The 27,666-nt window shown below is 39.3% G+C and overlaps 1 protein-coding gene across 1 annotated transcript; it reads left to right on the forward strand.

Annotated features, from left to right (window-relative positions):
* The first annotated feature begins 12 nt into the window (after positions 1-12).
* Positions 13-27,235, forward strand: FH (fumarate hydratase). The gene is made up of 10 exons (XM_072830411.1): positions 13-196; positions 7,132-7,266; positions 10,274-10,384; positions 12,334-12,510; positions 14,738-14,920; positions 17,529-17,694; positions 19,224-19,427; positions 20,931-21,058; positions 22,309-22,462; positions 25,737-27,235. The coding sequence occupies exons 1-10, from the start codon at positions 71-73 to the stop codon at positions 25,877-25,879; spliced, it is 1,527 nt and encodes a 508-aa protein (XP_072686512.1). The 5' UTR covers positions 13-70; the 3' UTR covers positions 25,880-27,235.
* Positions 27,236-27,666: the final 431 nt, after the last annotated feature.

Below are 27,666 nucleotides of genomic sequence, written 5' to 3' on the forward strand. Positions count from 1 at the left end.
TTCTGACAGCCCGCGCGGAGGGGGCGTGGCCTCAACCCCCCCCAAATTCTACCCAGGCCCCCGCTGCACCATGTATCGCGCTGTGCGGCTCCTCGCGCGCTCGCGTCGCCTGGTGCGGGCTCCAGGCTCAGCCTCCGCCCCCGGCCTCGGAGAGGCGGCCGTGCTTCTGCTGCGGCCCCCGGACGCCGCTCGAATGGTGAGCGCGGGCCGCCAGAGCCCCGGCCTCCCCGCGGTGACCTTCAGTCCTGCGCTCGCCGGCCGGCGGGGCGGGCGGGACGGGTTCCCGGGGCGTCCCGGCGGAGGGCGGGCTTCCGGGCCACGCGGCGCCGCCTCCGCCCCGAGCGAGCTCCGGGGGGCCGGGGCCGTCCGGGCGAGGAGGCGGGCCGCAGCCGCGCCTTGTGCTGCACCCCTGCGGGTGCGGCGGCCCCCACCCTGGTGCCCCCCACCTGGCGCCGCCCTGGGGTCCGTGCGGGGGGGGGGGGCGAGGACCGCCGCAGCCCCTGCCCCTTAGCAGGCCGGGTGCAGCCGGCCGTCCTCCGACCTGCAGCTTCTCTTCACCCGGGTGCGGCGAGCTGCTCTCGGGCCTCCGGGCGGGGCGGGCTGGAAGTTCTTAGGAGCTTAAAAGACTGCTTTTCGTGAAATTGCATTTCGTCCGTTAGGCTGACTGTGGTTTCCCCCCCCTTTTGTAAAACTTGGAACGTGTAGGCGGGGGACATTGGAAAGGATGTGGCTGTAGCTAAATCAGTACTTTGTATTCGGAAAGGCCTAAGGAATTTCAAAGTCCAGTTCAAGTCTTTTGGCTCTTTACCGAGCGTCGCCTTCAGTAACTTGGGCTTTTAACGAGCATTTTCAACACTTAACGCACGCACGCGTGTTGTTAGGAAGAGTTTGGAAAATAAACGATAGTTGAGGAAAAGTGAACAGTTCTGCACAGACCACTGGGCTGTCGTGTGGGCTTTGCAGTCAGAGATGGGGTTTCAAATCCTACTCACGGTTGGGATTTGGGGCAACTTGTCTTTGTGACTCGGTTTCCACATGTAAAATGCAAATGAGAACAGGCCCTCAGCAGGATTGCTCCTGCGAAAGTACTTTGTGATTGCCAAGTAGTGAGCGCTCATTAATGCCTCCATCTAGTGTATTTCAAAGGCTCAAGTTATTTCTGAACTATAAGTAAACTTCAAGATAATTTCATGGCATGACTATGCCGACACTACAAAACGAGGGGTACTTTATGCTCATGCAGTGCCCTTCTGTAATAGTTTTAGTGCATGTTAGAGCCTTTTAAAAATTTATGTTTTTTTTTTTTCTTTTTTTTTTTTTTTTTACTAATTTAGTGCTTTGTGAAAGGGAATCGGAGACTGGGGAATCTGCCCTGCTCTAAATGTTCAAAAAAAAAGAGCACTACCTTGCTTTTCCTGTTGTGGTGTTAGCTAAGATCAAATGAAAATAGATTTTTTCCCCCCTAATTCTAAATATATCTTCTGCTATCTAAGCTCAGCTCCAAAATCTTTGTGTTGACTTTATTAAAAGTTTTTCTTATTGCTACTATTGAGAATTTACATGACCCTAAATGCCCTAAGTTACCTTTTATCTAACAAATGTTTATCTAACAGGAAGATAACATATTTATTGAATGCTTTCTAAGTATTGGGTGGGCCAGCTGAAAAAGTAACTACGGGAAAGAGTTTAGAGGCTAGGAGGGTGGGGGAGGGTGGAGATTAAATAAGCAAACAGATGATGCACAGTTAGTTACAATATGATAAAAAGGATCCAGGAGAAATAGTGCAGTTGAGAGTGAGAAACTAATGGAGAACAGCTGTAATAGTGTAGCTATGATACTGCCTTGCTAGCATGGCAGATAGGGAAGCCCTACATCTTTTAAATTCACTTTTCTTTATTTCCTTAATGATGCGCAGGTGGCTCTAAAGTCTGGAAATCTAGATGATATTCTATTTTGCAGTGTAATATCAATAAAACATTTATTATATATTTGTCAGTACTGGAAGACTTGATGGTCACCCTACACTTTATTTTTTTTTTTTTTTTTTTTAAATTTTTATTTATTCATGATAGGCACACAGTGAGAGAGAGAGGCAGAGACACAGGCAGAGGGAGAAGCAGGCTCCATGCACCGGGAGCCTGATGTGGGATTCGATCCCGGGTCTCCAGGATCGCGCCCTGGGCCAAAGGCAGGCGCCAAACCGCTGCGCCACCCAGGGATCCCGGTCACCCTACACTTTAAGACCAGACTTTTACAGAAAGAAACTGAAAACCTGAACACAATGATGTCATATTTTGGATTTTTATCTCTTGAGGTAGTCCTTTTATGTGAGAAATGATTTGGATCTTCTTAAGCACTGAAATATTCTTTTAACCCACTTTAAACTGAGAATCTGAAAGGCATCTTATTTTTTTAGGAGATGCCATGGTTCAGTTAATGGTTATCTTACACATGAATGTACATGGGGGACATCGTAGAGGCTCAAGGTCTGTATTTTTTTACCTTTCTGGTCTAGAAGGGCGTACAGATTTTGAGACTGCCTCATCAATTTCTGAGGTTTCTGGGGTTAGTGGCTGCTAACAGTAGTACTTGGTATTTCTAGGACCTAATGGCAATAAGACTGCAGTGAACATAACCATTATCCCACACATGCTCCTCGAGAAGGGGAGGCAATTTTTTTTTTTTTTGAGATTTTATTTATTCATTTGAGAGAGAACATGAGTGGAGAGGAGAGAGGAAAGGCAGAGGGAGAAGTAAACTCCCCACTGAACAGAGAGCCTGAGGCGGGGCTCAATCCCAGGACCCTTAGATCGTGACCTGAGTGGAAGGCAGATGCTTAACCATCTGAGCCACCCAGGTGCCCTGAGGAGGTGATTTTAAATAAATGAGCATGAATCTCACAGGGACCCATGGGAAGTCACACTTTGTGCCTGCCCTATGTCTAGTGGGTTAAACTCTGTTAACCTGAAGTGATACACTGACTTTGGCTAGAAACCCTTTTTGGATTGTGGCATATAAAAGCATGGTTTTCAAAAACACTAGTTTTTTTTGTAACAGTGGTTTATATTGTACGAATTAAAAACTTACAGTAAGAGATACCATTCATCATTTCATTTTTCATCAGAAGCACTGATCATTTTCCCATTAATTCAGGATGAGTGTCCCTCCTCTTCTTGCCCAAGCCACTGGAAGAGTTAATGTACATGATAATGTGAAAGATTTTGAAAACCACACAAGTGCTTTTCAGACCTCAGGTGGACTCGTTATGTAGTGGGTAGTTACGAACATTATTATTATTTTGAAAGGATAGATTGGCATAGAACAGAAAATATTCATACTGTCTCATGAAACTTTTCTTTCAGCCTTTTGTTCATATAAGCATGTGTTTTTATATGTACCAGATCACTGTATAAGGGTTTTTTCTGTAGGTTACTGTAAAGAACACTTAAAGGGATTTGGTTTCTGTAGGTTTTTGAAAAGAACATTTAGAGATTTGGCAAAGTTACCTGGTTCGTTCCTCTGTCCATACATATATGCACTTATCTAACAGATGCATAAGCATCTACATAAGCATAACCACCTCTGACATAGCTTTTCTCTAATTCCTGGTGCCTTACAAAGTGTTACAGCACTGCTTCCATTTCTGTTCTACAAGTTTATGCAACCTGTATATATCCTGGGTTTAAAATAAAGGATAACTTTGGCTTTTTGCCATAGTTATTACCTACCTAAGCTGCTGCAGAGAATGTTTATTGTTTTAAAGTTGGAATGTTGATTTTTATTATAGGGACAGTAAGCATATTTTTTGAAGTTTTTGCTGAGATTGTGATTTCAGCCACAATTGACTTCTGTACTTTTTTTAATGATTACTGTCAAGGTCCTAGAATTTGATTTGTTTCCTGATTTGGAATTTAAAAATTGTTAAGGTTTAAGCTGAAAAACAAACATAGTAAAATATATTCATCTAGATCTTTTCAAGTAACTTTGAATGGATCTGAGTTTTACCATAGAAACCAGTTGGTTAGGGGACAAAGTTATTGCTGTTTTATGATGACAGTTTAATACTTTTGAATACAGAAAGTGATGATGTAAATCTAAGGAGTTGAACCTGATTTCACAAGTGACTAATTGAAACTGATCTCCCTTTGGAGTTGGCATCTTGTTGATGAGAGGAAGAAAACCTGCCTCACGTGTCCAGTGCCACTGCTGTCATTGCTGGTGTTATTGGGCCGAAGTATACTTTAACATACATGGATATTTCCTACGCTATCTAAAACAAAGATCATAATACAAAATATTTTTATTTGTGCATTTGAGATACAGAACCCCAGGTGCTTTTGGTCTACAGGGTAGGAAGCAAGTAGGTATACAGTGGTGTAAGTGTAACCAAGCTCTACTAGAGAGAAATCTAACTACGCATCTTCAGACTTCCTTTCTTCTTCAAGGTTTGGGGTACAACTCAGGGGCTGGTTGTGGCCAGTCTGGAGTTACTCCCTCCATTTCTTGGCTTATGGAAGTGGTAACCAAAAAATAGTAATCTGAACAGCTTTTGGATGTGGACAGTCCAGGGTTTGAGAGTTTCAGGCCCTTCCTCTTACTAACTGAGTGATCTCCTGAGATTATTAATCTCCTTTATCCTCAGTGTTTCCTCTAAGGTGGAGATGATAATAGTAAAATCTCCTAGAGTGGTTGTGAAAGTCAAATAAGGTGATACTTGGAATTTGTTACATAGCACAATAAATGCTGAAGTGTGATTATTAGCTGCTGCTTCATTTTGGCTTAGGCCAGTCCTCTGCAGACTTTTTTAGACATAGAAAAAAAAAGGACCTCATTGGTAATACTACTGTATTTCTACCTACATGCTTTTCTATTTCTGCAACCTCAAAGGCTTTATAGCATATAAAGGGTTTTTTTTTTTTTTAATCCGTCTAGCTCCAGACATTTAACTACCAATTAAATTTTTCATAGGACTATTTACTAAAACAGAATTACTTGGCTAGGGATTTTTAAATCTTCTGAATCATCTGGCCATGTTTATTTCATAATTAATTCACATTAATTAAAGCTCTGAACATCTATCGTCTCCTTGACATAAATTATCACATGTAAATTCTAACTTTGTGTTTTATAACAAATCTTTTTTTTCTATAGTATTCTAAAATATTTGTTGAGGAGTTAACTTTTTTATTAGCATAATTTAATGTACTTGGTAGAATCCTAAGGTCTCCATAAAAGGTACTCTGGATCATGGGTTCTTATTCTGGGTGGTGGATTGATTTCAAGATATAAACTCTCTAAAATTATAAGTAAGATTTTTTCGTATATGTATTTGTGTTCATTTTTCTAGAGAAAGGATCCATAGCTTTCCTCATATCCTCAAAGGGTTCCATTGCCCAGAAGAAGTTAAGAACTGACCTAGCCCATCCTCTTTTATCTCTACATTTAATTTATAAATGAGGAAAACTGATTTGCTGAAGGTGACACACCTACTAAGTGGGGCACTGTTGACTGCAAAGCCTGGGTTGTTTATATCGCACTATGCTATGGCTCATGATTAGTATTTGTAGATCATGGCTAAACTCTGCTTAAGTATCTAGTATTTACAAATTTTAAAGTATCATTCTTAGACCATTTCTAAAGTTCTGACTTGGGTACTCTGAATTGGCCAAAGCTTGACCAATAAGAATTATACTCCTGAATTGGAAAAGATTACTATTTTTACTTCAAAGGAGTTCCTTTATCTTCTGCATAGTGTATGAATTCTACAGTTTGTCTTTAACATCTGCATTGTTTGCAAATGATATCTGATAAGGGGTTAATATCCAAAATATATAAAGAACTTCTACAACTCAACACTAAAAAACCGCAAATAATCTGGTTGAAAAATGGGCAGAGTACCTGAATAGACATTTTTCCAAAGAAGGTGTACAAATGGCCAACGGAGGCATGGAAGGATGCTCAACATCACTAATTGTCAAGGAATTCCAAATCAAAACCACAATTATATATCACCTTACACCTGTTAGAATTTTTTGACTAGAATCAAAAAGGTGTAAGAAATAACCAGTCTTGGTGAGGATGTAGAGAAAACAGAACCCTTGTGTGCTGTTGGTGCAGCCACTGTGGGAAACAGTATGGAGGTTCCTCAAAAAATTAAAAAAAAAAAAGAACTACCATATGATCCAATAATCACACTACTAGTTATTTACCAAAGAAAGCAAAAACACTAATTCAAAAAGATAGATGCACCCTTGTATTTTTTTTGTAAATTTATTTTTTATTGGTGTTCAATTTGCCAACATGTAGAATAACACCCAGTGCTCATCCCATCAAGTGCCCCCCTCAGTGCCCATCACCCAGTCACCCTCACCTTGCACCCTTGTATTTATTGCAGCATTATTTACAATAGCCAAATTATGAAAGCAGCCCAAGTGTCCATTGATAGACATATGGATAAAGAAGGTGTGGTGTGTGTGTACGCATGCGCACATGTGCGTGCAATGGACTATTACCCAGTCATAAAAAAGATGAGATCTTGCCATTTGTAGTGACATGGATGGACCTAGAGGGTGCTCTGCTAGGTGAAATAAGTCAGAGAAAAACAAACACCAAATGATTTCATATGTGGAATTTAAAAAAAAATGAGTAAACAGCAGAAGCAGACCCATAAATACAGAGAACAAACTGATGGTTGCTAGAGAGCAGGGGGATGAAGGAACAGGCAAAATGGGTGAAGGGGTGTGGGAGGAAGTACAGGCTTCCAGTTATGGAATGAAATCATTCATGAGGATGGACGGTACAGCATAAGGAATATAGTGGATGGTATGGTAATAGTGTTGTGTGGTGACAGGTGGCAAGCATAGTATGACCTACCAGGGTTGTTGAAACCCCATGTTATACACCTAGGGCTAACATAACATTGTTTGTGTCAACTATATTCAGATTAAAAGCAGAAAAACGTGACAAATTTCTCAAGAAAGGAACTGGAGAGTGGAATGAGAACCAATGGGATTTTTTTGTCTTTGTAGAGTGCCTATTAAGGTTTCTTTCCCCTCACACCTAGTAGGATATTATTGTTTTGATACTCTGTTTCTTTTCAAGCTATAACAACGTCTTACTTTTCTCTGTAGGCAAGCCAAAATTCCTTTAGGATAGAGTTCGACACCTTTGGTGAACTCAAGGTCCCGAATGATAAGTATTATGGCGCCCAGACTGTGAGATCTACGATGAACTTTAAGATTGGAGGTGTGACAGAGCGCATGCCAGTAAGTGGTTTTATGGAAGCATTGGCTTTATTCGAATGAGTCCCCTTATTTTATAAATAAATATTTTACAGAGTTAAATAGGAAGCTACTATGGAACTAGCCTTGTAATAACATGTTTCTCTTTAAGATATCAAAGAACTTTTTGAAGTTTAGGACTATTATTTTGAGCTGTGAATTTGGATATTTTAGAGTTTTATTTGACAGAACTAAGTGATTTATCTTTTTCTTTTTTTTTTTTTTAATTAGGCTCCACACCCAGCATGGAGCCTGACTAGGGGCTTGAACTCTGCAAGGCCTTTAGATCAAGGCCTGAGCTGAAATCAAGAGTCAGACACTAACTGCCTGAGACCCTCAGGCACCTCATGATTTGTCTTTTTATTCTTGCGGAGTTTTTTCAGATTTTTTCCAGAATTTTGCAGTTTAAACATTTTTAATTTTAATACCTAATTTTTTAAACTGATTCAAGACTGATTTTTTAAAAACTAATATAAAAGAAAACTTTTTTTAAAATGTTATACTTTCTGTCTTGGTTTTAGTTTCCAGAAAAGTATACACAAATACATAAAAATATTATTCTTCACCATATCTGCCATGTAATAGACAATATATATGTTCAAAGCCACATGAATAATTCAGTGATTAGAAATCTTTCTACCATATTTCATTAAATCTAAGACGACATCAATTAGAAGATGCACCAGTATGTAGCACTAAGAAAGAAAAAGGCTATCAGAGTTGTGACCTGTCATTGGTTATGTGATGCGTCTTGGTTTCAGAGCTGTCAGAGTGTTAAAAGAATTGATGGAATAGATTACATATGCTGTTGGAGCCCAGCTGCAATGTGAATATTAACTAGTCTGTGCCAGAGTGCAGGATAGGCTAGGAGCCTAGAAGTAGCCAGGCTTCATCCGGTGAGATATTGTTTAATAGCTGTCTTCTAAATATACTTTTTATCTTCTAGTAATTTTAACCTCTATATTTTAGTTCATTTCTAAGCCTTTACAACTGAATCTTGACAAGCTTATATGATTTTACAACTGACTCTTTGAAGAAAATCTTTTTGTTATTGCCACTGATGGCTGAGTGGTGAGGTAGACCAGGACAGGGTTAGGTGACAAAGGGTAGCACCTGATCCTAGAATGTCCTCATCTAGTTCAACTCCTGGGACTAAGGAGATCAATCCTAAGCACTGTTGGTAGAGTAAGCACAACTCAGTTTTAATGGTCCTGCTTCAGGCAGCAAGGGGTGGGTTCAGGGGTGTGTGATTGCTGCCACTACTCCAGAGATGGGGCAGCTGTTGACATTATGCATCTGTAAGAGATGAACATGTGGGGTGTCTGTTTTGTCACATTTTGCTTTATCTCAATGAATATCCTGAACTTTTAAAAATACAAAGAAGACTATGATGTACCCTGACCTGGGCAGTATGAATAAACCTAGCCCTTTGTACCTGAGGTCCAAAGGAAAACAAAATAAAAAAAGATTATGAGCTTCTAATATGAGTAAATTAAGAATAAGAAGAGCCTTCTTTTCGCCCCAGTGACATTTTCCCGTTTTATTGTAATTGTGGTCAGTGAAGCTGTGCTTTAATTTTTCTCCGTCCACAGACACTAGGATTGGTCGCTTCACTCAGATGGCCGGAGTGGACAGGCTATCACTTACGACCTTGGCAGTGGTTTCAGCCAGCACTGCAATGTGCTGCCATAGAAATTTAAATTCCCGGGCAGCCCCGGTGGCGCAACAGTTTAGCGCCACCTGCAGCCCAGGGCGTGATCCTGGAGACCCTGGATGGAGTCCCACGTCGGGCTCTCTGCATGGAGCCTGCTTCTCCCTCTGCCTGTGTCTCTGCCTCTCTCTGTCTCTGTGTGTGTCTCTATGAATAAATCAATAATAAAAAAAAAATCTTTAAAAAAAACCCAAGATATTTAAATTCCCATCCATGCCGTGTTTAAAGTTTTCAAGTTTCTAATGCTGTGTGCCATTTGTTTCTATCTCATTTGGGTATACTTAAAAATGTTTTAATTCTTAGAATTCAAAATACAAATGTTCCCTTGTTTTATTTCCTTTTCTCTTTGTTCCTCAGCGTGTCCTCTCTTCAGCCCAGGTTCAGCATGTCCTATTCCTTCCTTTTCTTTGTTTCTCCACCTTGATTCTCCTTGAGGACCGTGGCTTCTATGTAATTCCTTCCTTTTCCCTACTCTTCCTTCCTCCTTTACACACTTTACCCTTTCATTTTTTTTTTTTCACTTTACCCTTTCAAATCTCATGTGGAATCTAGACTACAATCTCCATTATTAATTTTGGCAAGAACATGTAATTCTCTCTTCTTACAAAAACCAGATTATTACTTCATTGAAATGTCATAAAAAGTTGTGCCATTTCATCCCTTTAAATTTGTTGAGGTGATTTAAAGCAGGAACTGAAAAGATCTGCAAACTGAATGGGTTTGAAATAGGGTTAGATGCATCAGAAGCCATCAGCCCCAAGGGTGTACCCTGGGTTTAAAGAAATATTCTGAGGGACATTCCAGTGACATATGAGGAGTGTCAAGACCTCACTGACTAACTAGAATATCATGCTTTTTGGCTTTAGGATGAAACGATATCCTTTAGTAATGGTTGTTTTGAACTTATCAGCAGTTAAATATTTATTGTTTTTAAAGAGAAGAAGGAAAAATTATAAAGTGACCTGAGTTCCAGTGAGGGAAAATAATGGTGCTTGCTGGTGAAATGATTGAGTGCCATTTGTGTTTATATGTATGAAATAAACACACGTCCATTACAATGTATCGTAAAAAAGTAGAATGAGTTACATTGTGAGTGCCTGTGTGAACAGATACATGATGAATCTTGGTTCCTTACATACCTCTCTGTAATCTTAATGTTACTATAACGTTACTTACCTTAGTGTTTTAGGTATAATTTTTGTACCTGCGTAAAATAATAATCTTAAATTTTTATGCTTAATGAAACTTGCAATTTTGAGATATTTTTCTGATTTATTTTAGATCCCAGTTATTAAAGCTTTTGGCATCTTGAAGCGAGCAGCTGCTGAAGTAAACCAGGATTATGGTCTTGATTCAAAGATTGCTGAGGCCATAATGAAGGCTGCAGATGAGGTAGGAGGTGATAAGTGTACTGTTTACTCAGTGGCATCAGACCCATGTCTCCAGTGGATGAGGTCAGGCTCTGGCAGGAAAAAAGGACACTGAATTCCTGAGTTAATGAATTTCAAGGCAGCATTCTTGTTTGGTGAGGATATTAATATGGTACTTAAAATATTGTGACAAAACTTCTGGATGATGTTATACCTTTTATTTTTTTATTTTCTATTTATTTTTTAAAGATGTATTTATTTTAGGGAGAATGAGAGAGCAAGCATGTGGGGGGAAAGGGCAGAGGAAGAAAAAGACGGAGTCTCAAGCAGACTCTGCATGGAGCCCAATGTGGGGTTCTATCTCACAACCCTGAGATCACAACCTGAGCTGAAACCAAGAGTCGGATGCTTAACTGACTGTGCTACTCAGGTGCCCCATATGTTTTATTTTTAATTCTCTTGACTTTTCCTTTTAATTTATATAGTTTGAAGAAAACTTGTAGAGATACTGTTAAACTTACATATTTGATTTTTTATTTTATTTGTAAAGGATTCCTTTTAAAACTAGTCAGTTATTTGTTTTTTGTTTTTTGTTTTTCCCTAAGATTTTATTTATGTGAGAGAGTGAGGGGAGAAAGCATGAGCAGGGGTAGGGGCAGAGGGAGAAGCAGACTCTGCTGAGCAGGGAGCCTGACGTTGGGCTCTATCCTGGGACTCTGGGATCATGACATGAGCCGAAGGCAGATGTCCAACTGACTGAGCCACCCGGGTACCCCACTAGTCAGTTATTTCATGATATGTATGGAGAATGTTATTTTACTAATACACTTTTTATGTAATCTTAAAGAAATAGTCAGAGATAATGATTGAAAACCTGTATTTACAATGTTGTTCATCGCAGTATTATTTATGATTATGACAAGTTAGACAGTACCTGACCATAGCAGATGCTTATATAAATTATATTATAGAGCTCTAGAAAATTAGTTTCTTAAAGAATGTCCTACGATAGAGCCCACTACATAAGAAATACGTGGTGGGGAAGGTAGCAAAATGTATGTATTTTATGATCTTAATTGTGTTTGGAAAAGATGGACAGAAGACATGTGTTTTTCTGTGTGTGTATATATGCACACGAAATGCTTGGGGCAAGCCTAAAAGGAAAAGCCAAAATATCAAGAGTCTCTGTTTCTGAGGGGTAGGGGTATTGTAACTTTCACTTTTCTCACTTCTCAAAAGGTTCCACATTGAACGTCTGTTATAAAACCAGGAAAAAAGTTTTACTAGTTGTCTAAGGTGGTAATGTCTTAAAATGTGGACTGATTTATTTTTTTAAGCTGAATCGTTCTAGAAGATGAAGTTAAGCACCTACCCTCTTAGCTTATAATTAAAAAAAACTTACAGATAACAATATGACAAATAGGGACAAATCTGGACTGTGTTTGTCTCTACAGTTGGCATTTGATACTCATTGGACATCTGTGCAGTGAAACAGCTATTAGAAAACTCATTTCCAAGTAACTCATTCATTATCATGCTGACTCCAGCTATAACATCTGTTGGATATTCCTTCTGAGCAGCACCACAGTAAATGTATCTAGAAACACGTGTGCCAGTCTTAACAGGTGGCCCTACCTGGATATTATTAGAGGAGCAGTTGAAAATACAGAAGAAAGATGGCCTTGCTTCAGGTTTCATGTGAAATCCATGAAATTGTTATATCTTTCAGAGTAGATAACCTTTCATTTTGTAAAGTTAGCAATGGTTGGAACATGTGTTGCAGAAGCTTGGACTTGCTGGACAACACAAGTTGTGTGGCACCATCTATAAATCATTTAGCATATGAGAAAAGTGAGCATCTTTAAAATAGCACTTTATAGGTGACTACTGAATCATAGCTGATCACAATAACTAAGTGAATATTGAATATTTCTTATTTTTAAAAATTCATTTTTTCAACTCTTTCTGCAGGTAGCCGAAGGTAAATTAAATGATCATTTTCCTCTTGTGGTATGGCAGACTGGATCTGGAACTCAGACAAATATGAATGTAAATGAAGTCATTAGCAATAGAGCAATTGAAATGCTAGGAGGTGAACTTGGTAGCAAGAAACCTGTGCATCCCAATGATCATGTTAATAAAAGCCAGGTCAGTATATGATCTTTTCTTTGTTAAAATTGAAAAGGATACCTGAAATTATTCTTGTCAAACAGGCATTAGCTTTTGGACAAAGAAAGTTCATTTGGCTTATATTTTTAGGTGGAAAGGACTTCTTATATGTTCTTTTAGGAATCTCGAATCAATGTCTTAAACTTACAAAAATCTCTATTAGAGCACTTGAATTAGTATATATGTATATTTGTATTGTTTGGTTTGTTTTTTAAAAATGCTTTATTTCTAAGTAATTTTAGAATTTTAAAAGAATTACATAGATACTTCACAGAGTTCCTATTTCCCCTCTCCCAGCTTCCCTTAATGTTAAATATTTTTTATAACCCTGGTACATTTATCTGTGAAATTAACATGGGTATACAGCACTCTCAACAAGACAGACTTTATTAGGATTGCCCTAGGATTGCCCTTTTTTCTTCCAAGATACTATACACACTACACGCTACATTTAGTCACTGTGTTCCCTTAGTCTCCAGTCTGACAGGTTGTCTTTTGTCACCTTGACAGTTTTGAAAGTAGTGATCAGGTATTTTGTGGAACATCCCTTAGTTTGGCTTTGTTTGATGCTTTCTCATGATCAGATAGAGACTCTGGATTTGGAGAAGACTGTTCAGAAGTGAAGGGCTTCTCTTACTACATCATGGCAGGGGCACCTGATAGCACCAGGACCTGGTACTGGTGATGTTAACTTTAATCTCTTGGTTAGATGGGTCTCCTGGACTTCTCCACCCTCTATTCTCTGTTAGAAGGGAGCCATAGAGGCTGCCTGCACCCAGGTACTGCGTGTAAGCTGCTCTTTCTAAAGGGAGGAGTATCAGGGAATTTTGGGTCATATGTTAAATTCAACACAGAACTACTAGGTAACTTTGAGGCTGTGCAAACATCCTCTTTCTCCTTAAACTTTTGTGCACAAATATTACTCATTAGTGGGTCTTACCTGTGGCAGTTAGGACTGTGGTGTCTTAGTGGTGATTTTGTACTTCCCTTATTCCTTCTATTGAAACTTTTAAGATTTGTCCTTTTCTCTCTCCCCCAATACTTACTTAATTCTTTATGTATCCATGGATTCATGAATATTTATTTTATTCTTAGGGTTCTAATCCGATGCTGTTATTTATATTGTTGTTTAGAGTGTTCTAGCTTCAGGAACCCCCTCAGTTGGCTATGTTCTTTGGAAGTATCCCCATTCCCCCTATTTTTCTTTCCTTTTTTTCTTTCTTAAGGCAGTTCTTTACTTTCTTCAACTACCAGGTGCTCCAAGCTTATCATGTTGTTTTCTCCCTGCCCCAGCACCTATTTTCCTAGGGAACTCTTGGAGGATCATACTGGAAAATATTTAGAAATCAATATCTGGCACTAGGTGTAATTTAATATATTTTTAAATATTAATGGGAAGCTTTTTCACATAAGTTTACTACTGTATGAAGGATTTTTCAAACTTAATACTTGCATTTTATATAAACTTATCTTTTATGTATACCATAGTCTGAAATCTATGTGAGAGTAATCCAGAATGTACAGTCAGGTGGAGGAGTGGGGTGGAGCTACATGTGAAGCATGATTGGTGTGCACCACTAATTGTTTGAGTTTAGGTTATAGGTACAAGAGTATTCATTATACCAGTTCATTCTACTTTTGTAAATGGTTTATTATTTTCCATAGTAAGAGGTTGTAAAAAATAATACATCTTTTTAAAATAGCATAATAATTTAAAAGTATGGGTCTCAGTTGAATGCAGAGCATGGAGTATGGACTACCTGGGTAGGTCCCAGTTCTGCCAATTCCTAAATGTTTTGGCAAGTCATATAATTTCTTTGAGAGCTTGGCTTTCCTAGTTTTAAAATGATGAACTACCTCACAAGAATTTTACTCAAATTTAATAAAAGACTATTTATACTGTATAACCGTAAAATATTTTACTATTGCTATCCTTACATGCACCTGTTAATTGTACTTCTTTATCTTTTGCTGTCATTTTCTAGCAGATATAATAATAATAGTAGGTGGCGTATAGAATACAATTCTGAGTTCATTAAACTATGTTGCTGCTTATTTGACCTTAAGTGACCTAGAAGTTGCCACATATAAATGGAATTGAGCACTAAAATCTCACTAAGTTAGTGAGACTTTTTAATAGAGACATTTAATTTGTTTTTTGTTCCTTCTGATTTAACAGTTTACATTTTTTGTAATTTTCCAACAGAGCTCAAATGATACTTTTCCCACGGCAATGCACATTGCTGCTGCCATAGAAGTCCATGAAGTGCTGCTGCCAGGACTACAGAAGCTACATGATGCACTCAATGCAAAATCTAAAGAGTTTGCCCAGATCATCAAAATTGGACGCACTCACACACAGGATGCTGTTCCGCTCACTCTTGGGCAGGTAGAGGAGTGTGACTGGGTTTGATTCAATTTAGGGATTGGTACAAATAGCCAACACATTATCCTCTAAATCACACTAGTTTAAAAGGCCAAATTACAACAGTTCAATTCAGTGGCAGTCACTATTCTGCATTAACCAGCCAGTAGTTTTATTGACACCTTCTGAGGGGAAGAGCGCAGTATATGGACTATGAGCCATTCTCGGGGCAGTCGGCTGGGGTTGAGAGCTTAGCTTTGCTTTGTGGGACCTTAGGAAAATGAGTTAGCTTTTCTGTGCCTCAGTTTTCTGAGTTTTAAAATGAGGAAAATAGGGCAGCCCGGGTGGCTCAGTGGTTTAGGGCCTGCCTTCGGCCCAGGGTGTGATCCTGGAGACCCCGGATCAAGTCCCACGTCGGGCTCCCTGCGTGGAGCCTGCTTCTCCCTCTGCCTGTCTCTCTCTCTCTCTCTCTCTCTCTCTCTCTCTCTCTGTGTGTGTGTGTCTCTCATGAATGGATAAATAAAATCTTTTTTAAAAAAATGAGGAAAATAGCATCTGTATCCTAGCCTAGTTGTGAGTTTCAAATAACTGGTTCACGTAAAGGGCTTAAAACCATACCAACATGTAGTAAGCACATATTGGCGTTAGCTGTCACCATGGTCTTCCTCGTCACCAAAATCATCCTGTCTCCCTTTGTCTCTTACTCTAGATTAGTGGGTTCTATAAAAATTACTTCTAAATTGATTAAACAAGGCATATCTGCCTCTAAGATTGTGTTGGGCCACATAGGAAAGAGGTATTACTCTGTCCCCCAAAATACCAGAAAGCATTTTCATGTTTCTTGATCAATGCCTCACAGAATGTCTAATAGCAAGTGCCATGAAGGAAATGAAAGGAATGCAGGCAATAATTTTTAATAGCAAAACTCTCCTGTAGTTAGGACTTGCACAAATCCAGTATCAACAGATGGTTGTATATACCATGTGTCAGATGATGGTGAGGTGAGTGTTTGCTGCTCTCTTGAGAAGATTCTCATCTGTAGTTTTGTTCAGATGAACACTGCAAGAAGCTTAATTCCTTAGCTTAATTTCATTACAGAAGGAATGAGGAAAACGAAATGATTAGTTGGGATATGGGTGCTATGAGTGAAGCAAGCTCCCTAACTTCAGTTGTGTCTGAAGTCTCTTCTCTTTGCATCGTTGGTTCTTAGTGCCAGGCGTGGATTCTATGGAGGAGGAGTGTATGTCTGAAACTCTTGAGTATCCCTCTGGTTTCTAATGTTTTTTTGTTTTTTTTTTTTTTTTTTTTTTTAAGAACTATTCTTTTTTTTTTTTTTTTTTAGATTTATTTATTTATTCAGAGAGAGCGAAAGAGAGGCAGAGACACGGGCAGAGAGAGAAGCAGGCTGTACGCAGGGAGCCTGACGTGGGACTCGATCCCGGGTCTCCAGGATCACACCCCGGGCTGCAGGCGGCGCTAAGCCGCTGCGCCACCGGGGCTGCCCCTAATGTTTTCATTGTGTTGTATGTGTTACATGGTGCAAAACTATTGTGCTAATACCTGTTTGGGCCAAGACAGCCTCCTGTGTATCTTCACTGTAACTATTACATCAGAAACATGTTTCTGTTCGACTTTACCTTTACCCGAGCACCTACACTTGCTTTTATTGGAATTGTCTTCTGAGTTTATGCAGGTTTTTCCCAATAAAATTAAACTTCTTCAGTGATTCCAGCGGGTGTATGTATTAGTGACATTAGATTGGGTGGATTAGGTCTCCCTGAAAGGAGTTATATCTTCTAAAATGTTTTCTTTAAAATAGTAAGATATCCAGTACTAGTTACAAGTATTCATGGTTTTTCAGTGTCTTTAGGCAGGAAAGAAGATAGCTTTAGTGTAACCATATGTTCTGGCTTGCTCAATTGAGTTGTGGTTTATACCTTTTGTCCCTGCATAATTCTTATAAGGGCCCCTGCTGTGTTCAGACAATACAGCAGGGCTGTGGCTACCTTTCTTAAAGTGTGTCATATTCTGGGAACCCATGTGGTGTTAATAGCAGAATTAACTTACATTTTGAAGCAGTGGTCTTACTCTGGCCTGTTACCTTCTTGTGCTATTAATTTTCAACCTCTTGAATATTTTTAGGGTCCTCCTGTTCTCTATTAGGTTTTTAAGCTGAAATTGTGTGGAGAAAAGGTCTATGTTTGCATTTGTCTTAGAGAAATTCATGGTTTTTTCCTTTCTCGAAGTTGTCTGGGATACAGCAAAAAAATAAAAATTAAAAAAAAAAAAAAAAAGAAAAATCACCTGCAAACAAACCAATAATTTAATGTACTCAAGTCTTTCTTTTTTAAAGTTTATTTCCTGTATTGTTTTTCTTTGATTTCTATTTTAAAAAGGGTGTTTTAATAGGCTGCATATTATTCTCTGTGGCATTGTCCCACCTTACAGGTTAGTAAGTCTTCATTCTTCTGTATACTTTGTTCATGGTATGAATTAAAATGGTATAAATACCACTTGGTAGCTCATAATTTAGTACCTGAAACATATTTAAAAGAACTTCTGTTTAACACAGAGAAACTTGTAAACTGTTAGGAAATCACATGTTCTCACCTTAATTTCCTTCTCTTTCCAGGAATTTAGTGGTTATGTTCAACAAGTAAAATATGCAATGACGAGAATAAAAGCTGCAATGCCAAGGATCTATGAGCTCGCAGCTGGAGGCACTGCTGTCGGCACAGGCTTAAATACTAGAATTGGCTTTGCAGAGAAGGTTGCTGCCAAAGTGGCTGCACTCACAGGTCAGTGATAATATGAATTATGACTTATTTTCATTATACTAGTCTCTATTTTCTAGGTGTTTCTGTTTTGAATTCTTGTGAATTTAAAGTTAAAAATAATATTTTCCCATCAAACGTGTTTTATGTCTATTTCAGAAGCTGCAGTGTTAATCCTTTTGCTTTTTAAGTTTCCCATTTATGATTCATATGGTATGCAATTAAAATCCGTCAATGCAGGCTTGTTTACTATATGGTGATATTCAGTTACTTTCCCTTCAGAGCTGTTTCAAATACCCATTTTTCAAAGCAGGCAAAATCAGGGGATGGTTGTGACATATTTCTTTCAATGCTATATGTGGAGATATTGACAGGCTTAATTTCTTTTTTTTCCCGTATTATACTGTGATATTTCTCTGAGTTAATGGCCTTTTTGAATCTTGTTCTTCCTTTAGTAGAGAGAATGCTGTGTTCTCAGTAATAACTGTTATTACAGCTGAGTTGTCAGCTCCAGAAAACTTTTTTTTTTTTTTAAAGATTTTTTCATTTATTCATGAGAGACAGAGAGAGAGGCAGAGACACAGGCAGAAGGAGAAGCAGGCTCCATGCAGGAAGCCTGATGTGGGACTCGATCCCGGGACTCTAGGATCTTGCCCTGGGTGGAAGGCAGGCACTAAACCACTGAGCCACCCAGAGATACCCCAGAAAACTCTTCTGAAGATAAAGATGTTATTCACTGATCAGAGCAGACATAATTAGATAGTGCTCATTGTCTAATTCTCTGCTTTCTAGCAGAGAATTGTTTTTTAGTCAAGTTTTAAGTGAGAAGAACTGTCTTATAGGGATTAAAATATGTGATCGTTAAAATTTTGAACACAGGTGACATTGAGTTAAAATGTCTAATTCTTTTTGGCCCCCTGTCTTCTCAGGATTTGTAGAGTCCTGGCTAATAGCAGGACTAGTATAACCTAAGATGGGGGAAAATTGTACTAGCAAAGGAGTGTGGAATAAAGTGAACTTTAGCTACTTTTCATCTTTATTCAATAGTAGTTAGGTATCGGGCAGCCCGGGTGGCTCAGTGGTTTAGCGCCTGCCTTCAGCCCAGGGTGTGGTCCGGGAGACCCAGGATTGAGTCCTGCGTCGGGCTCCCTGAAGGGAGCCTGCTTCTCCCTCTGCCCGTGTCTCTGCCTCTCTCTCTCTGTCTCTCATGAATAAATAAATAAAATCTTAAAAAAAAAAAGAGAGTAGTCAGGCATCATACATGTATTTGCAGAAGAATAGTTTTTTTTCTTTCAAGGCATTTATTGTATTTGTTTCTTTATTCTTTAAACACACTGGTATCACTAGATTCTTCCTACTTGTTGAGGACTTCTTAAGGAAACCTAGACAAAGCTTGAAATCATAAAATAAGCATATTTTCTTGAAGTAAAATTTTTCTTCTGTTCCGTTTTTGCTTTTCATACCCTGGAACTTTCTGTTTAACTTGCTGATATTAGAAAAAAAACATTTAATTTTACCTGTTATATCAGAAAGTTATTATTTTTTTTCTTCAGGCTTGCCTTTTGTCACAGCTCCAAATAAATTTGAGGCTCTAGCCGCACATGATGCTTTGGTTGAACTCAGCGGAGCTATGAACACTACGGCCTGCAGTCTAATGAAGATAGCAAATGATATTCGTTTTCTGGGTTCTGGTCCCCGGTCAGGTCTGGGAGAGCTGATCTTGCCTGAAAATGAACCAGGAAGCAGTATCATGCCAGGTAATAACAGAGCTGATAAATATTAGCTCTGGAACTTGACAAGAACCTGGGCATTCTTATGAACAGAGCATGTCCCCTTGTGTTCAGCATGATCCCAGACATGGGTAAGGATATGTGTGGCACACTTATTTCAGAATGTCTTTGCAGCCACCTTTGATCTGAACTGGCAAGATCAACGAACAATGCAGGAAAAGAGAATTTTAGTTGGTACATGTATTTTGATTCCTACGTTAGAGAATATGTAATAGTTCCATCTTTCATAATCCAAAGCCAGAAGAATTCTTAGCCAGCTGCTAAAGTGTTCAGCATGGGTTGAATAAAAATGAATTATTCCACCTGCCTGTTATTTCATTTTTCGCTTTGGGTTTTGGCCTGTCAGATAAGAGAAGTGACAGACACTGGCTTTCTGGATTCTAGCAAGTCATTTGACAGACTTCTGTGACATTCACGGAATCCTGTGGGGACATGTGGGTAGCCCTGTTAGACAAACGTATTGGGTGAACAGTGACACTTAAGTGACACTAATGAGTTGACTTCAGACTGGAGGTGTGTCTTGATCGCAGGCCAAATGGCTCTGCCCCTCCACCACTTTGCTGCTGGCTGAGGGTAAAGGCAGGGAGTACGTGTGGATCACATCAGCAGATAAGGAAACAGTGGTACACCAGGTGACAGGATCAAGATTCATAAAGAAGGGCCTCTGTAGGTTTGACTAAAAAAGTGACTTTTAACAGTGAAAAAGAAAGACCTGATTATAGATTCTTTTAAAGCTATGCACACGTATAGAGTGAGAAGGGATCTGATTTGAAAATAGTTCACATTGCAAAATGATACGAGTTTAATTGACTGCATATTCAAGGTGATTGCTAGAAAAGGGAAGCCCAGATTCACAGATAAGGAAAGAACCTTCCCAGGGTGTTGCTTTGTACTGGTCAGAGGAATCTGGGGTGTCTTGTTCAAACTTGAGTTTGTCAGAGGGGTGCTCCCGGGGTGGCAGGGCTCTGGAGACTCATGACAATGAGTAGGAGAATTTCAGCATAACATCAGCTTCCTCTGTATCAGTGAGATGCCTCTTCTATAAGTATTCCTGTAGCAGCCTACTTCTCTGTATTTACCCCCATGTACTGTAATTGCCTGCTCTCTCTCCGTGGTCTCCAGATCCTGGAGGGCAGAGGCTGCATCACTCACTACAGTAGGTATGTTCAGTGCTTAGCTCTGTAAATGTCAACAATGAACGAAAGCCATGGAGATGGAGAGGGCCGTATTCAGCATGTGGGTGCGAGTACTCATTAGCCATTGAATGAATGGTTCATGGCTTGTGGCAGCCCATCCCTCTTTATTCACCTGGTTTGTTTCATTATATCAGCACGGATGCTTGGGGACTTGTTTTACTGAATGAAGTTAGATTTTCTTCTCATGATTATTTGACATAATACCTAATCTTAATGACACTTGAGTCCATGAGCATGTTCGATATGGAATCTTTTCTTGGTGGCTCTTTTAAAGGCAAGGTGAACCCTACCCAGTGTGAAGCACTGACCATGGTTGCAGCCCAAGTCATGGGGAATCACGTTGCTGTCACTGTGGGAGGCAGCAATGGACATTTTGAGTTGAATGTGTTCAAGCCAATGATGGTAAGCTTTACATTCGATTTTTAATGTTTTTTGACTAAAGGCTAATTGTGAGCAGGGTGGCATCATCTTTATCTTTTCATCCAGTTTCCTCAGCTTCAGATAACAGAGCTGTCATCATTTGGAGTTCTTAATTTGTGTAAAGTGTCGTATCTAAAATATATTAGAGGCTTATTATCAGTTTGCGTCTGGCGTGAAGTCTCGTTTTAATCTGATAAGGACACGCAAATGACATATTAATATTCATTCAATATATTTGTCAAATCTGTATCAGGCACTGAATTGGGTACTAGTGATAGAACAATAAGACATATTTTTTTTGCCCTCACAGAATGTACATTCTCATGAAAAATGAAAGACAGGCCAAAGCAGAACTTGGATATCGTAGCCTTTGCTTTCATGTCAGATTCCAAACAGTTAATACCAGCTGCCTGGCAGATGTAGGTGTGTAACAAATGTAAACAAAAATCTGTTTTTTGTCTTTAGTAGAAAATATATCAAGGTAATCAACATTTGCCTTATATTAAAGTCATTAGTATCAAATGAAACCTGGAAGTTCTGAGCCTTCTACTGGAGTCTATTGTCAGGACTATAGTTTTCAGAGGTTTTAGACCAAAAGAGAGTGTGATGTGGGTACATCTTTATACATATTGGAAATGTTACCAAAAAGGAAAGAAAAAGCTAAAGCAAACAAATTGATTTTATGTTGGTTTTAAATATTGTGTGAAAGGTTACTTTAAAGGGTCTGAGGAACATTTGTTTTATAAAGCATGAAAAATATGGTGACCATTAAGTCCTGGGAAGCCCTCACTGCATGGCTGCCTCCAGCTGCTGAACCTTCTAACCTCTACATCTTCACTTCTCTTCCAGAAGATTCTTTTTCCATCTCTGGTTATCTAAGGCCACTCCATCAAATAGGACTTCACCGATTCCTACAACTGGGATTAATTTCTCTTTCTTTGTGCTAACATTTCATACCTGTGTTTTATCACACTATAGGGTCTCTTGGGTGCCAGTTATTTGTATTTATGGCTCTTACCTCTTTTAGATTTCAGTGTCCTCAAAGGTTCATAATTTCTTTCATATTTGTTTCTGTGGGTATAGTCCTTTCAATTTGTAGGAATGCTATGCTATCAAATTACATATTCATTTTTGAACCTGCACATAATATGTTATTGGACAGAAAAGGCTCAATAAGCAGTTCTCTCTCTCTCTCTCCCTCTCTCTACCCCCTTCTCCCCGCCACATCACAGATCAAAAATGTGTTACACTCAGCCCGGCTGCTGGGAGATGCAGCTGTTTCCTTCACAGAAAACTGCGTCATGGGAATCCAGGCCAACACAGAGAGGATCAGCAAACTGATGAGTGAATCTCTAATGTTGGTGACAGCTCTTAATCCTCATATAGGTAAGATATAAGGAGTAATAATGTCATTTTGAATACAAAATTAAATGGTTAAAATACATTTTTTAATGATTTTATTTAAGGCTCCTAAGCAGGGAGCCTCATGTGGGGGCTCAATCCCAGGACCCCAAGATCATGACTTCAGCCGAAGGCAGATGCTTGAACCAACTGAGCTACCCAGGTGTCTGTCCCAAGCTAAATTTTTTTTTTAATGTTTTTTAAATTTATTCATGAGAGACACAAAGAGGCAGAGACATAGATAGAGGGAGAAGGAGTCTACCTTTGGGGAACCTGATGTGGGACTCGATCCTAGGACCCTAGGATCATGACCTGAGTCAAAGGCAGAAGCTCAACCGCTGAACCACCCAGGCGTCCCCAAGCTAAAATATTTTTAAGAGATTATTGGATCAGGAAGGGTAGGAGATTCCTTTTCAGACATTGTTTTAGTAAAATCTCATAAAATATTTGAAATTGTGTTGAGGGATCCCTGGGTGGCGCAGCGGTTTAGCGCCTGCCTTTGACCCAGGGCGCGATCCTGGAGACCCAGGATCGAATCCCACGTCGGGCTCTCGGTGCATGGAGCCTGCTTCTCCCTCTGCCTATGTCTCTGCCTCTCTCTCTCTCTCTGTGACTATCATAAATAAATAAAAATAAAAATAAATAAATTTATTAAAAACATGAAATTGTGTTGAAAGACTTTATATATTAATATACTGTTAGTTATTCTTCATTTTATTTGAAGTGTGATAAACTCAGAAGTTCAAACTTACATAAATCTTAATGGTATTGAGATGCTGAACCTTCTGTGCAGATTACCTGGGAGAGGTCCCCTCGGTAATGTCAGCGTCACTAGGTGGCACTGGCCGATTAGCAATGTGGGATGAATTCATTTTTCTGCCTTCTCTAGGTGATCTACTACACTTTGTAGTTTTATTCAATTCAGAAATGGGAAGTTACCAATAAGAACAAAAGGGAAAAAGGCTAGCACTCATTGCTTATAGGGAAAGGGGGGGGAAATGTAAATATTTTATCTAAAACCATGATTCATATTGCAAACCTTTTCCAGAATTGTAAATATTTTATTATGTAAATTCAAACTTACCGACTTGGGATTGTGGAGAGACTATAGTGATCCTCACTAAAGGTACAGTTTGACTTGTAGTTTTAAGGTATTCACTGCATTGTTATGACACCTTGAAAGCCTTTCCTTTCCCACTTTCTTATTGCTGAGCTGAGATTGTTAACATTTTATTTGATTTTCTATTTTAAAATAAGTTATGATACAGTCCTTAGCATGATATGATTGCTGTTTAAAATATTCTTTTAAGTTCCCAAACTTTCAAGGCAGATTTTTCTGTTTATTGGCTTCACATCAAACAATTTCAGTTGTATAAAGTTAGAGCTCATTTGATTGCTTCAGGTAGCTCTGAGCCTAGTATGATATATATCGTTTTCTTTGGTGTAGTATTGAGATTGGTAATAATATTTTGATCCTTTTAAAATTATTGTATATTAGCATTCAGCCAGAGAGCTACACAGGGGAACCCAGAGGCTCATGTGAGAAATGTTCCCTCACATCTGTGCTTTAGAACACTTAAATGAGGGGGGTGCTCCCAACGCTGAATGATTGATTGATTAGTCTTTGTTGGAGTCAGTTTTCCATGAGGTAAAGGCCATACAAGGATAAAGGGACAGCGTGAACCTTGCAGCTGCTCATCAGGGGTGCTCTGTGCGCTCATTATGGAGCAGGCTAGCTGCTAACAGGCTCTGTAGGACCTGAAGAGAAGAACTGAATGGTTAGTTTAAGACTTACACTCTAACGTCATCAACATAAGAGTACACAATACCGAATAATGGCCCTGATCATTTGATGAAAATTCTTTCTCAAAGTTACTCAGATCAGTAAATGCCCTTTTCAACACGTTTAGTGTTCACAGGTTCAGGTGAGTACTAAAATTGCCCATAATTTGCTGCATAGATGGTTAATGGTTCTGTGCTGATATGTAACATCTTGCCTGGTTGACAATCGTGTTGCCTCAGCAGGCTTTTGTGTCTTTGACCGTAGTCCTCTGATATGGGGATATTTTGGGGTTTTTTTTCCTCCTCGTTGGTTTCATTTTTGTTTTTTCTGTTTTTTCGCTTTTTTAAGATTTCATTTATATGAGGAGGGGCAGAGGCAGAGGGAGAAGCAGGCTCTCCACTGAGCAGGGAGCCCTACTCGGGGTTTGATCCCAGGACCCTGGGATCACGACTTAGCGCAAGTCAGACACTTCACCAACTGAGCCATACAGGCACCCTTTTCTGTTCTTTCTTGCTTTTGCCTTCCTACCTTTTTCTCAATTGTGTTAAGTCAAGACAACTTGCAAAGCTGCCCTACCCTTTAATTCCAGAAGCAAATAACTGAAGCAAACAGTATACCTCTGGTCTTTGGCAGGAGAATAGATTTATGCTAAACCCCCCCCCCCCCCCCCGTATCCTTGCAGTGTCTGGGAGGCCCCCCCACCGTCATGCACCTTGCCCCCCTCAGAGCCAGTTCCCCCCACAGCTCCTACCCAGTGGTGCTGTTTGCTGGGGCACTGTAGCACACAGCTCGTTATGCTGTGGTAGAAAGATTGCTTCCAGTTAAACATGTTTTTAGAATCAACACATATTTTGACTTTTCAGATGTATATTTTCATGTCTTCATGCTATTTTGTTTTCTTGTATTTTCCTCTCTGAATATAGGAGTTATTTTGTGGTGTAGTAATAATGTTTTTGATCCTTTAAAAATTATTGTACGTTAGCATTTAGCCAGAGAGCTACACAGGGGAACCCAAAGATGATTGAAGTGATCAATTATACTTAGGAACAAATCTGCTATAGAAAGTGAGGAATGTTTAGTCTGTGTCACTTAACAAATGTAAAGGTTTTATTTTCTATCAGAAATGACAGCTCTTGGGGATTTCTGGGTGGCTCAGTGGTTTAGCACCTGCCTTCGGCCCAGGGCGTGATCCTGGAGACCTGGGATTGAGTCTCACGTCGGGCTCCCTGCATGGAGCCTGCTTCTCCCTCTGCCTGTGTCTCTGCCTCTCTCTGTGTGTGTCTCATGAATAAATAAATAAAATCTTTTTAAAAAAGAAATAACGACTCTGAAGATCATGACTTTAATATTTTTAAGATTAAAAATGTTACTTAAGAGATCAGTAGCCTCAGTATCAAGTAAATAATGATGACCTTTTGTTTTAGAAAACCAGGTTTCACTATGAACACCTATATTGCCTTTTTATTTTCTCTTCAGGGTATGACAAGGCAGCAAAGATTGCTAAGACAGCACACAAAAATGGATCAACCTTGAAGGCGACTGCCATTGAGCTTGGCTATCTCACCACAGAGCAGTTTGATGAATGGGTGAAACCTAAGGACATGCTGGGTCCAAAGTGATTTAAATAAATTTATAATAAAAACAATTATGTTCTAAAAAAAAGAGACAGAAATGGAAAAGACTTCTTATTCTTAAACAGAGATGGATGAATGTGTAAGGAAACTGCTTCTGAACTCGACTGTGTCTAGCAAGCAACTTGGTCGACCTAAGAAGCCCTAGGATGTGCTGAGTCCAAAGTGAATTTGAAAAGTGTAAAATGAAGCAATTAAATGTGTAAAGTCAAAGGAAACACTCATTTTTCTTCTATGTTAATTGACTACTATAGTCGAATCTCATTTTGGTGTATGTGTGTCCATTACTTCACATTCTTTATAAAAGAGCCATATACATTTTTAAAGAGTTTTAGTTTTTTTGCTTGGTGTTGTTTTCAGTTCCCCTATAATGAAAAAGTACCTGTTGTTTTGTTCCTAAGTCATATACTTCCATTTCTTTTCTTCTGTGATTTGGGAGCATAAGCTCACTTGCCCCTCAGATGTATGCGCATGCACACATGTGTGCATATGAGTATATATGCGTGTGTGTGCCTGAGCATATGTCTGTCAGGAAATGGGGCAGGTTTAAAATTGGGGCCGACATATTCCATGTGCTGCGGACACACACACCCCCCTCCTGTCCTTAGCTGAATGACCACAGAAGAGCTGCTGCCTATGGGCCAGGAATTGTAGGGTGTGCATGAGCAAGGACCAGGGTGCAGGCTGGAACTTGGGAAGAGAAGGGAGGGGGTTGTGATCTCTCTGCGCCAATGCCAGGATTTTTCAGCAGGAATTTATTGGAAACAACCACAGGGGATTTTGAACAAACCGGTCTGGGGAGATCAGGCCTGATTGAACTAAAACTGAAGCTAAAGGCTTGATTGAACATAGAATCCGCCTCCATTATGGAGGCAGTAGGACAGTTTGGTTTGTTATTTTCTTCATTCCTCATGTGGTAAATTATGGGATCGTGGAGACAAAATCCCGCCAGATAAAGCATCTCATTTGTAAGTAGTGCTCTATCAAGTGTTTTTTTTTAAAAAATGGGAAGCGCCACCTGATACTTCTTGGAAAATTGGCAGTCAGCACCCATTCCCTGTGGTATTTAGAAGGCAGCATAGATAGCATGTAAAATTGTAATTAAAGTTCTAGAACCTTTGTGATGAAAAATAGAATTATGTTCTTATAATTAATCTCTTAAGTCTGAGTGGGCACTCTTTTTTTTTTATCATAAAAAGGATTTCAAGCTTTTTTGTGGAACTGGAAACTATCAGATATACTTTCCATCCCATCAGTAGTCGTTTTTGCCAGTGTTCTTCACATGCTGGTGATATGATGCTTGCACAGTTTGCTTTAAAATAAAGCTTGCATTCTCTTTGTCTACTTTGTTTCAGAAAATATTTTTACTGGAAAAAAATCATATAAATTGCTTAGTAGTGCCTGGAAGTTGACAACCCAGCTGGCAAATGTGTTGTGGAACTTGGTGTTGTGGACGTTATGCCTTGGCAGGCATCCTCCGTCTAAATAGGCCGTCATATGAGGGCTCAACTAGAGACGTAAGCAGTTATGTAACATAACAGCAGATTGAGTTGCTCACCTCAAACAGTCTTTGCGCAGCATATCTCTCCTCACATATTGTACGCCATCACTGAGTCTTCTGAGCTGACAGTCATCTTTGTGTGATATTTCTGAAGGAAAACTGCTTTATGATATGATCCTAAATAAGTGTTTTAGAATTCCCTGGTGGGGGGTTGTACTGAAAAGTCCACCTCAGTGTTTTGTCTTCATGGGATGTTTGGCAATATTTAGAGACA

This window comes from Canis lupus, chromosome 6 (assembly GCF_048164855.1).
Source record: "Canis lupus baileyi chromosome 6, mCanLup2.hap1, whole genome shotgun sequence".
Classification (NCBI taxonomy): Eukaryota; Metazoa; Chordata; class Mammalia; order Carnivora; family Canidae; genus Canis; species Canis lupus.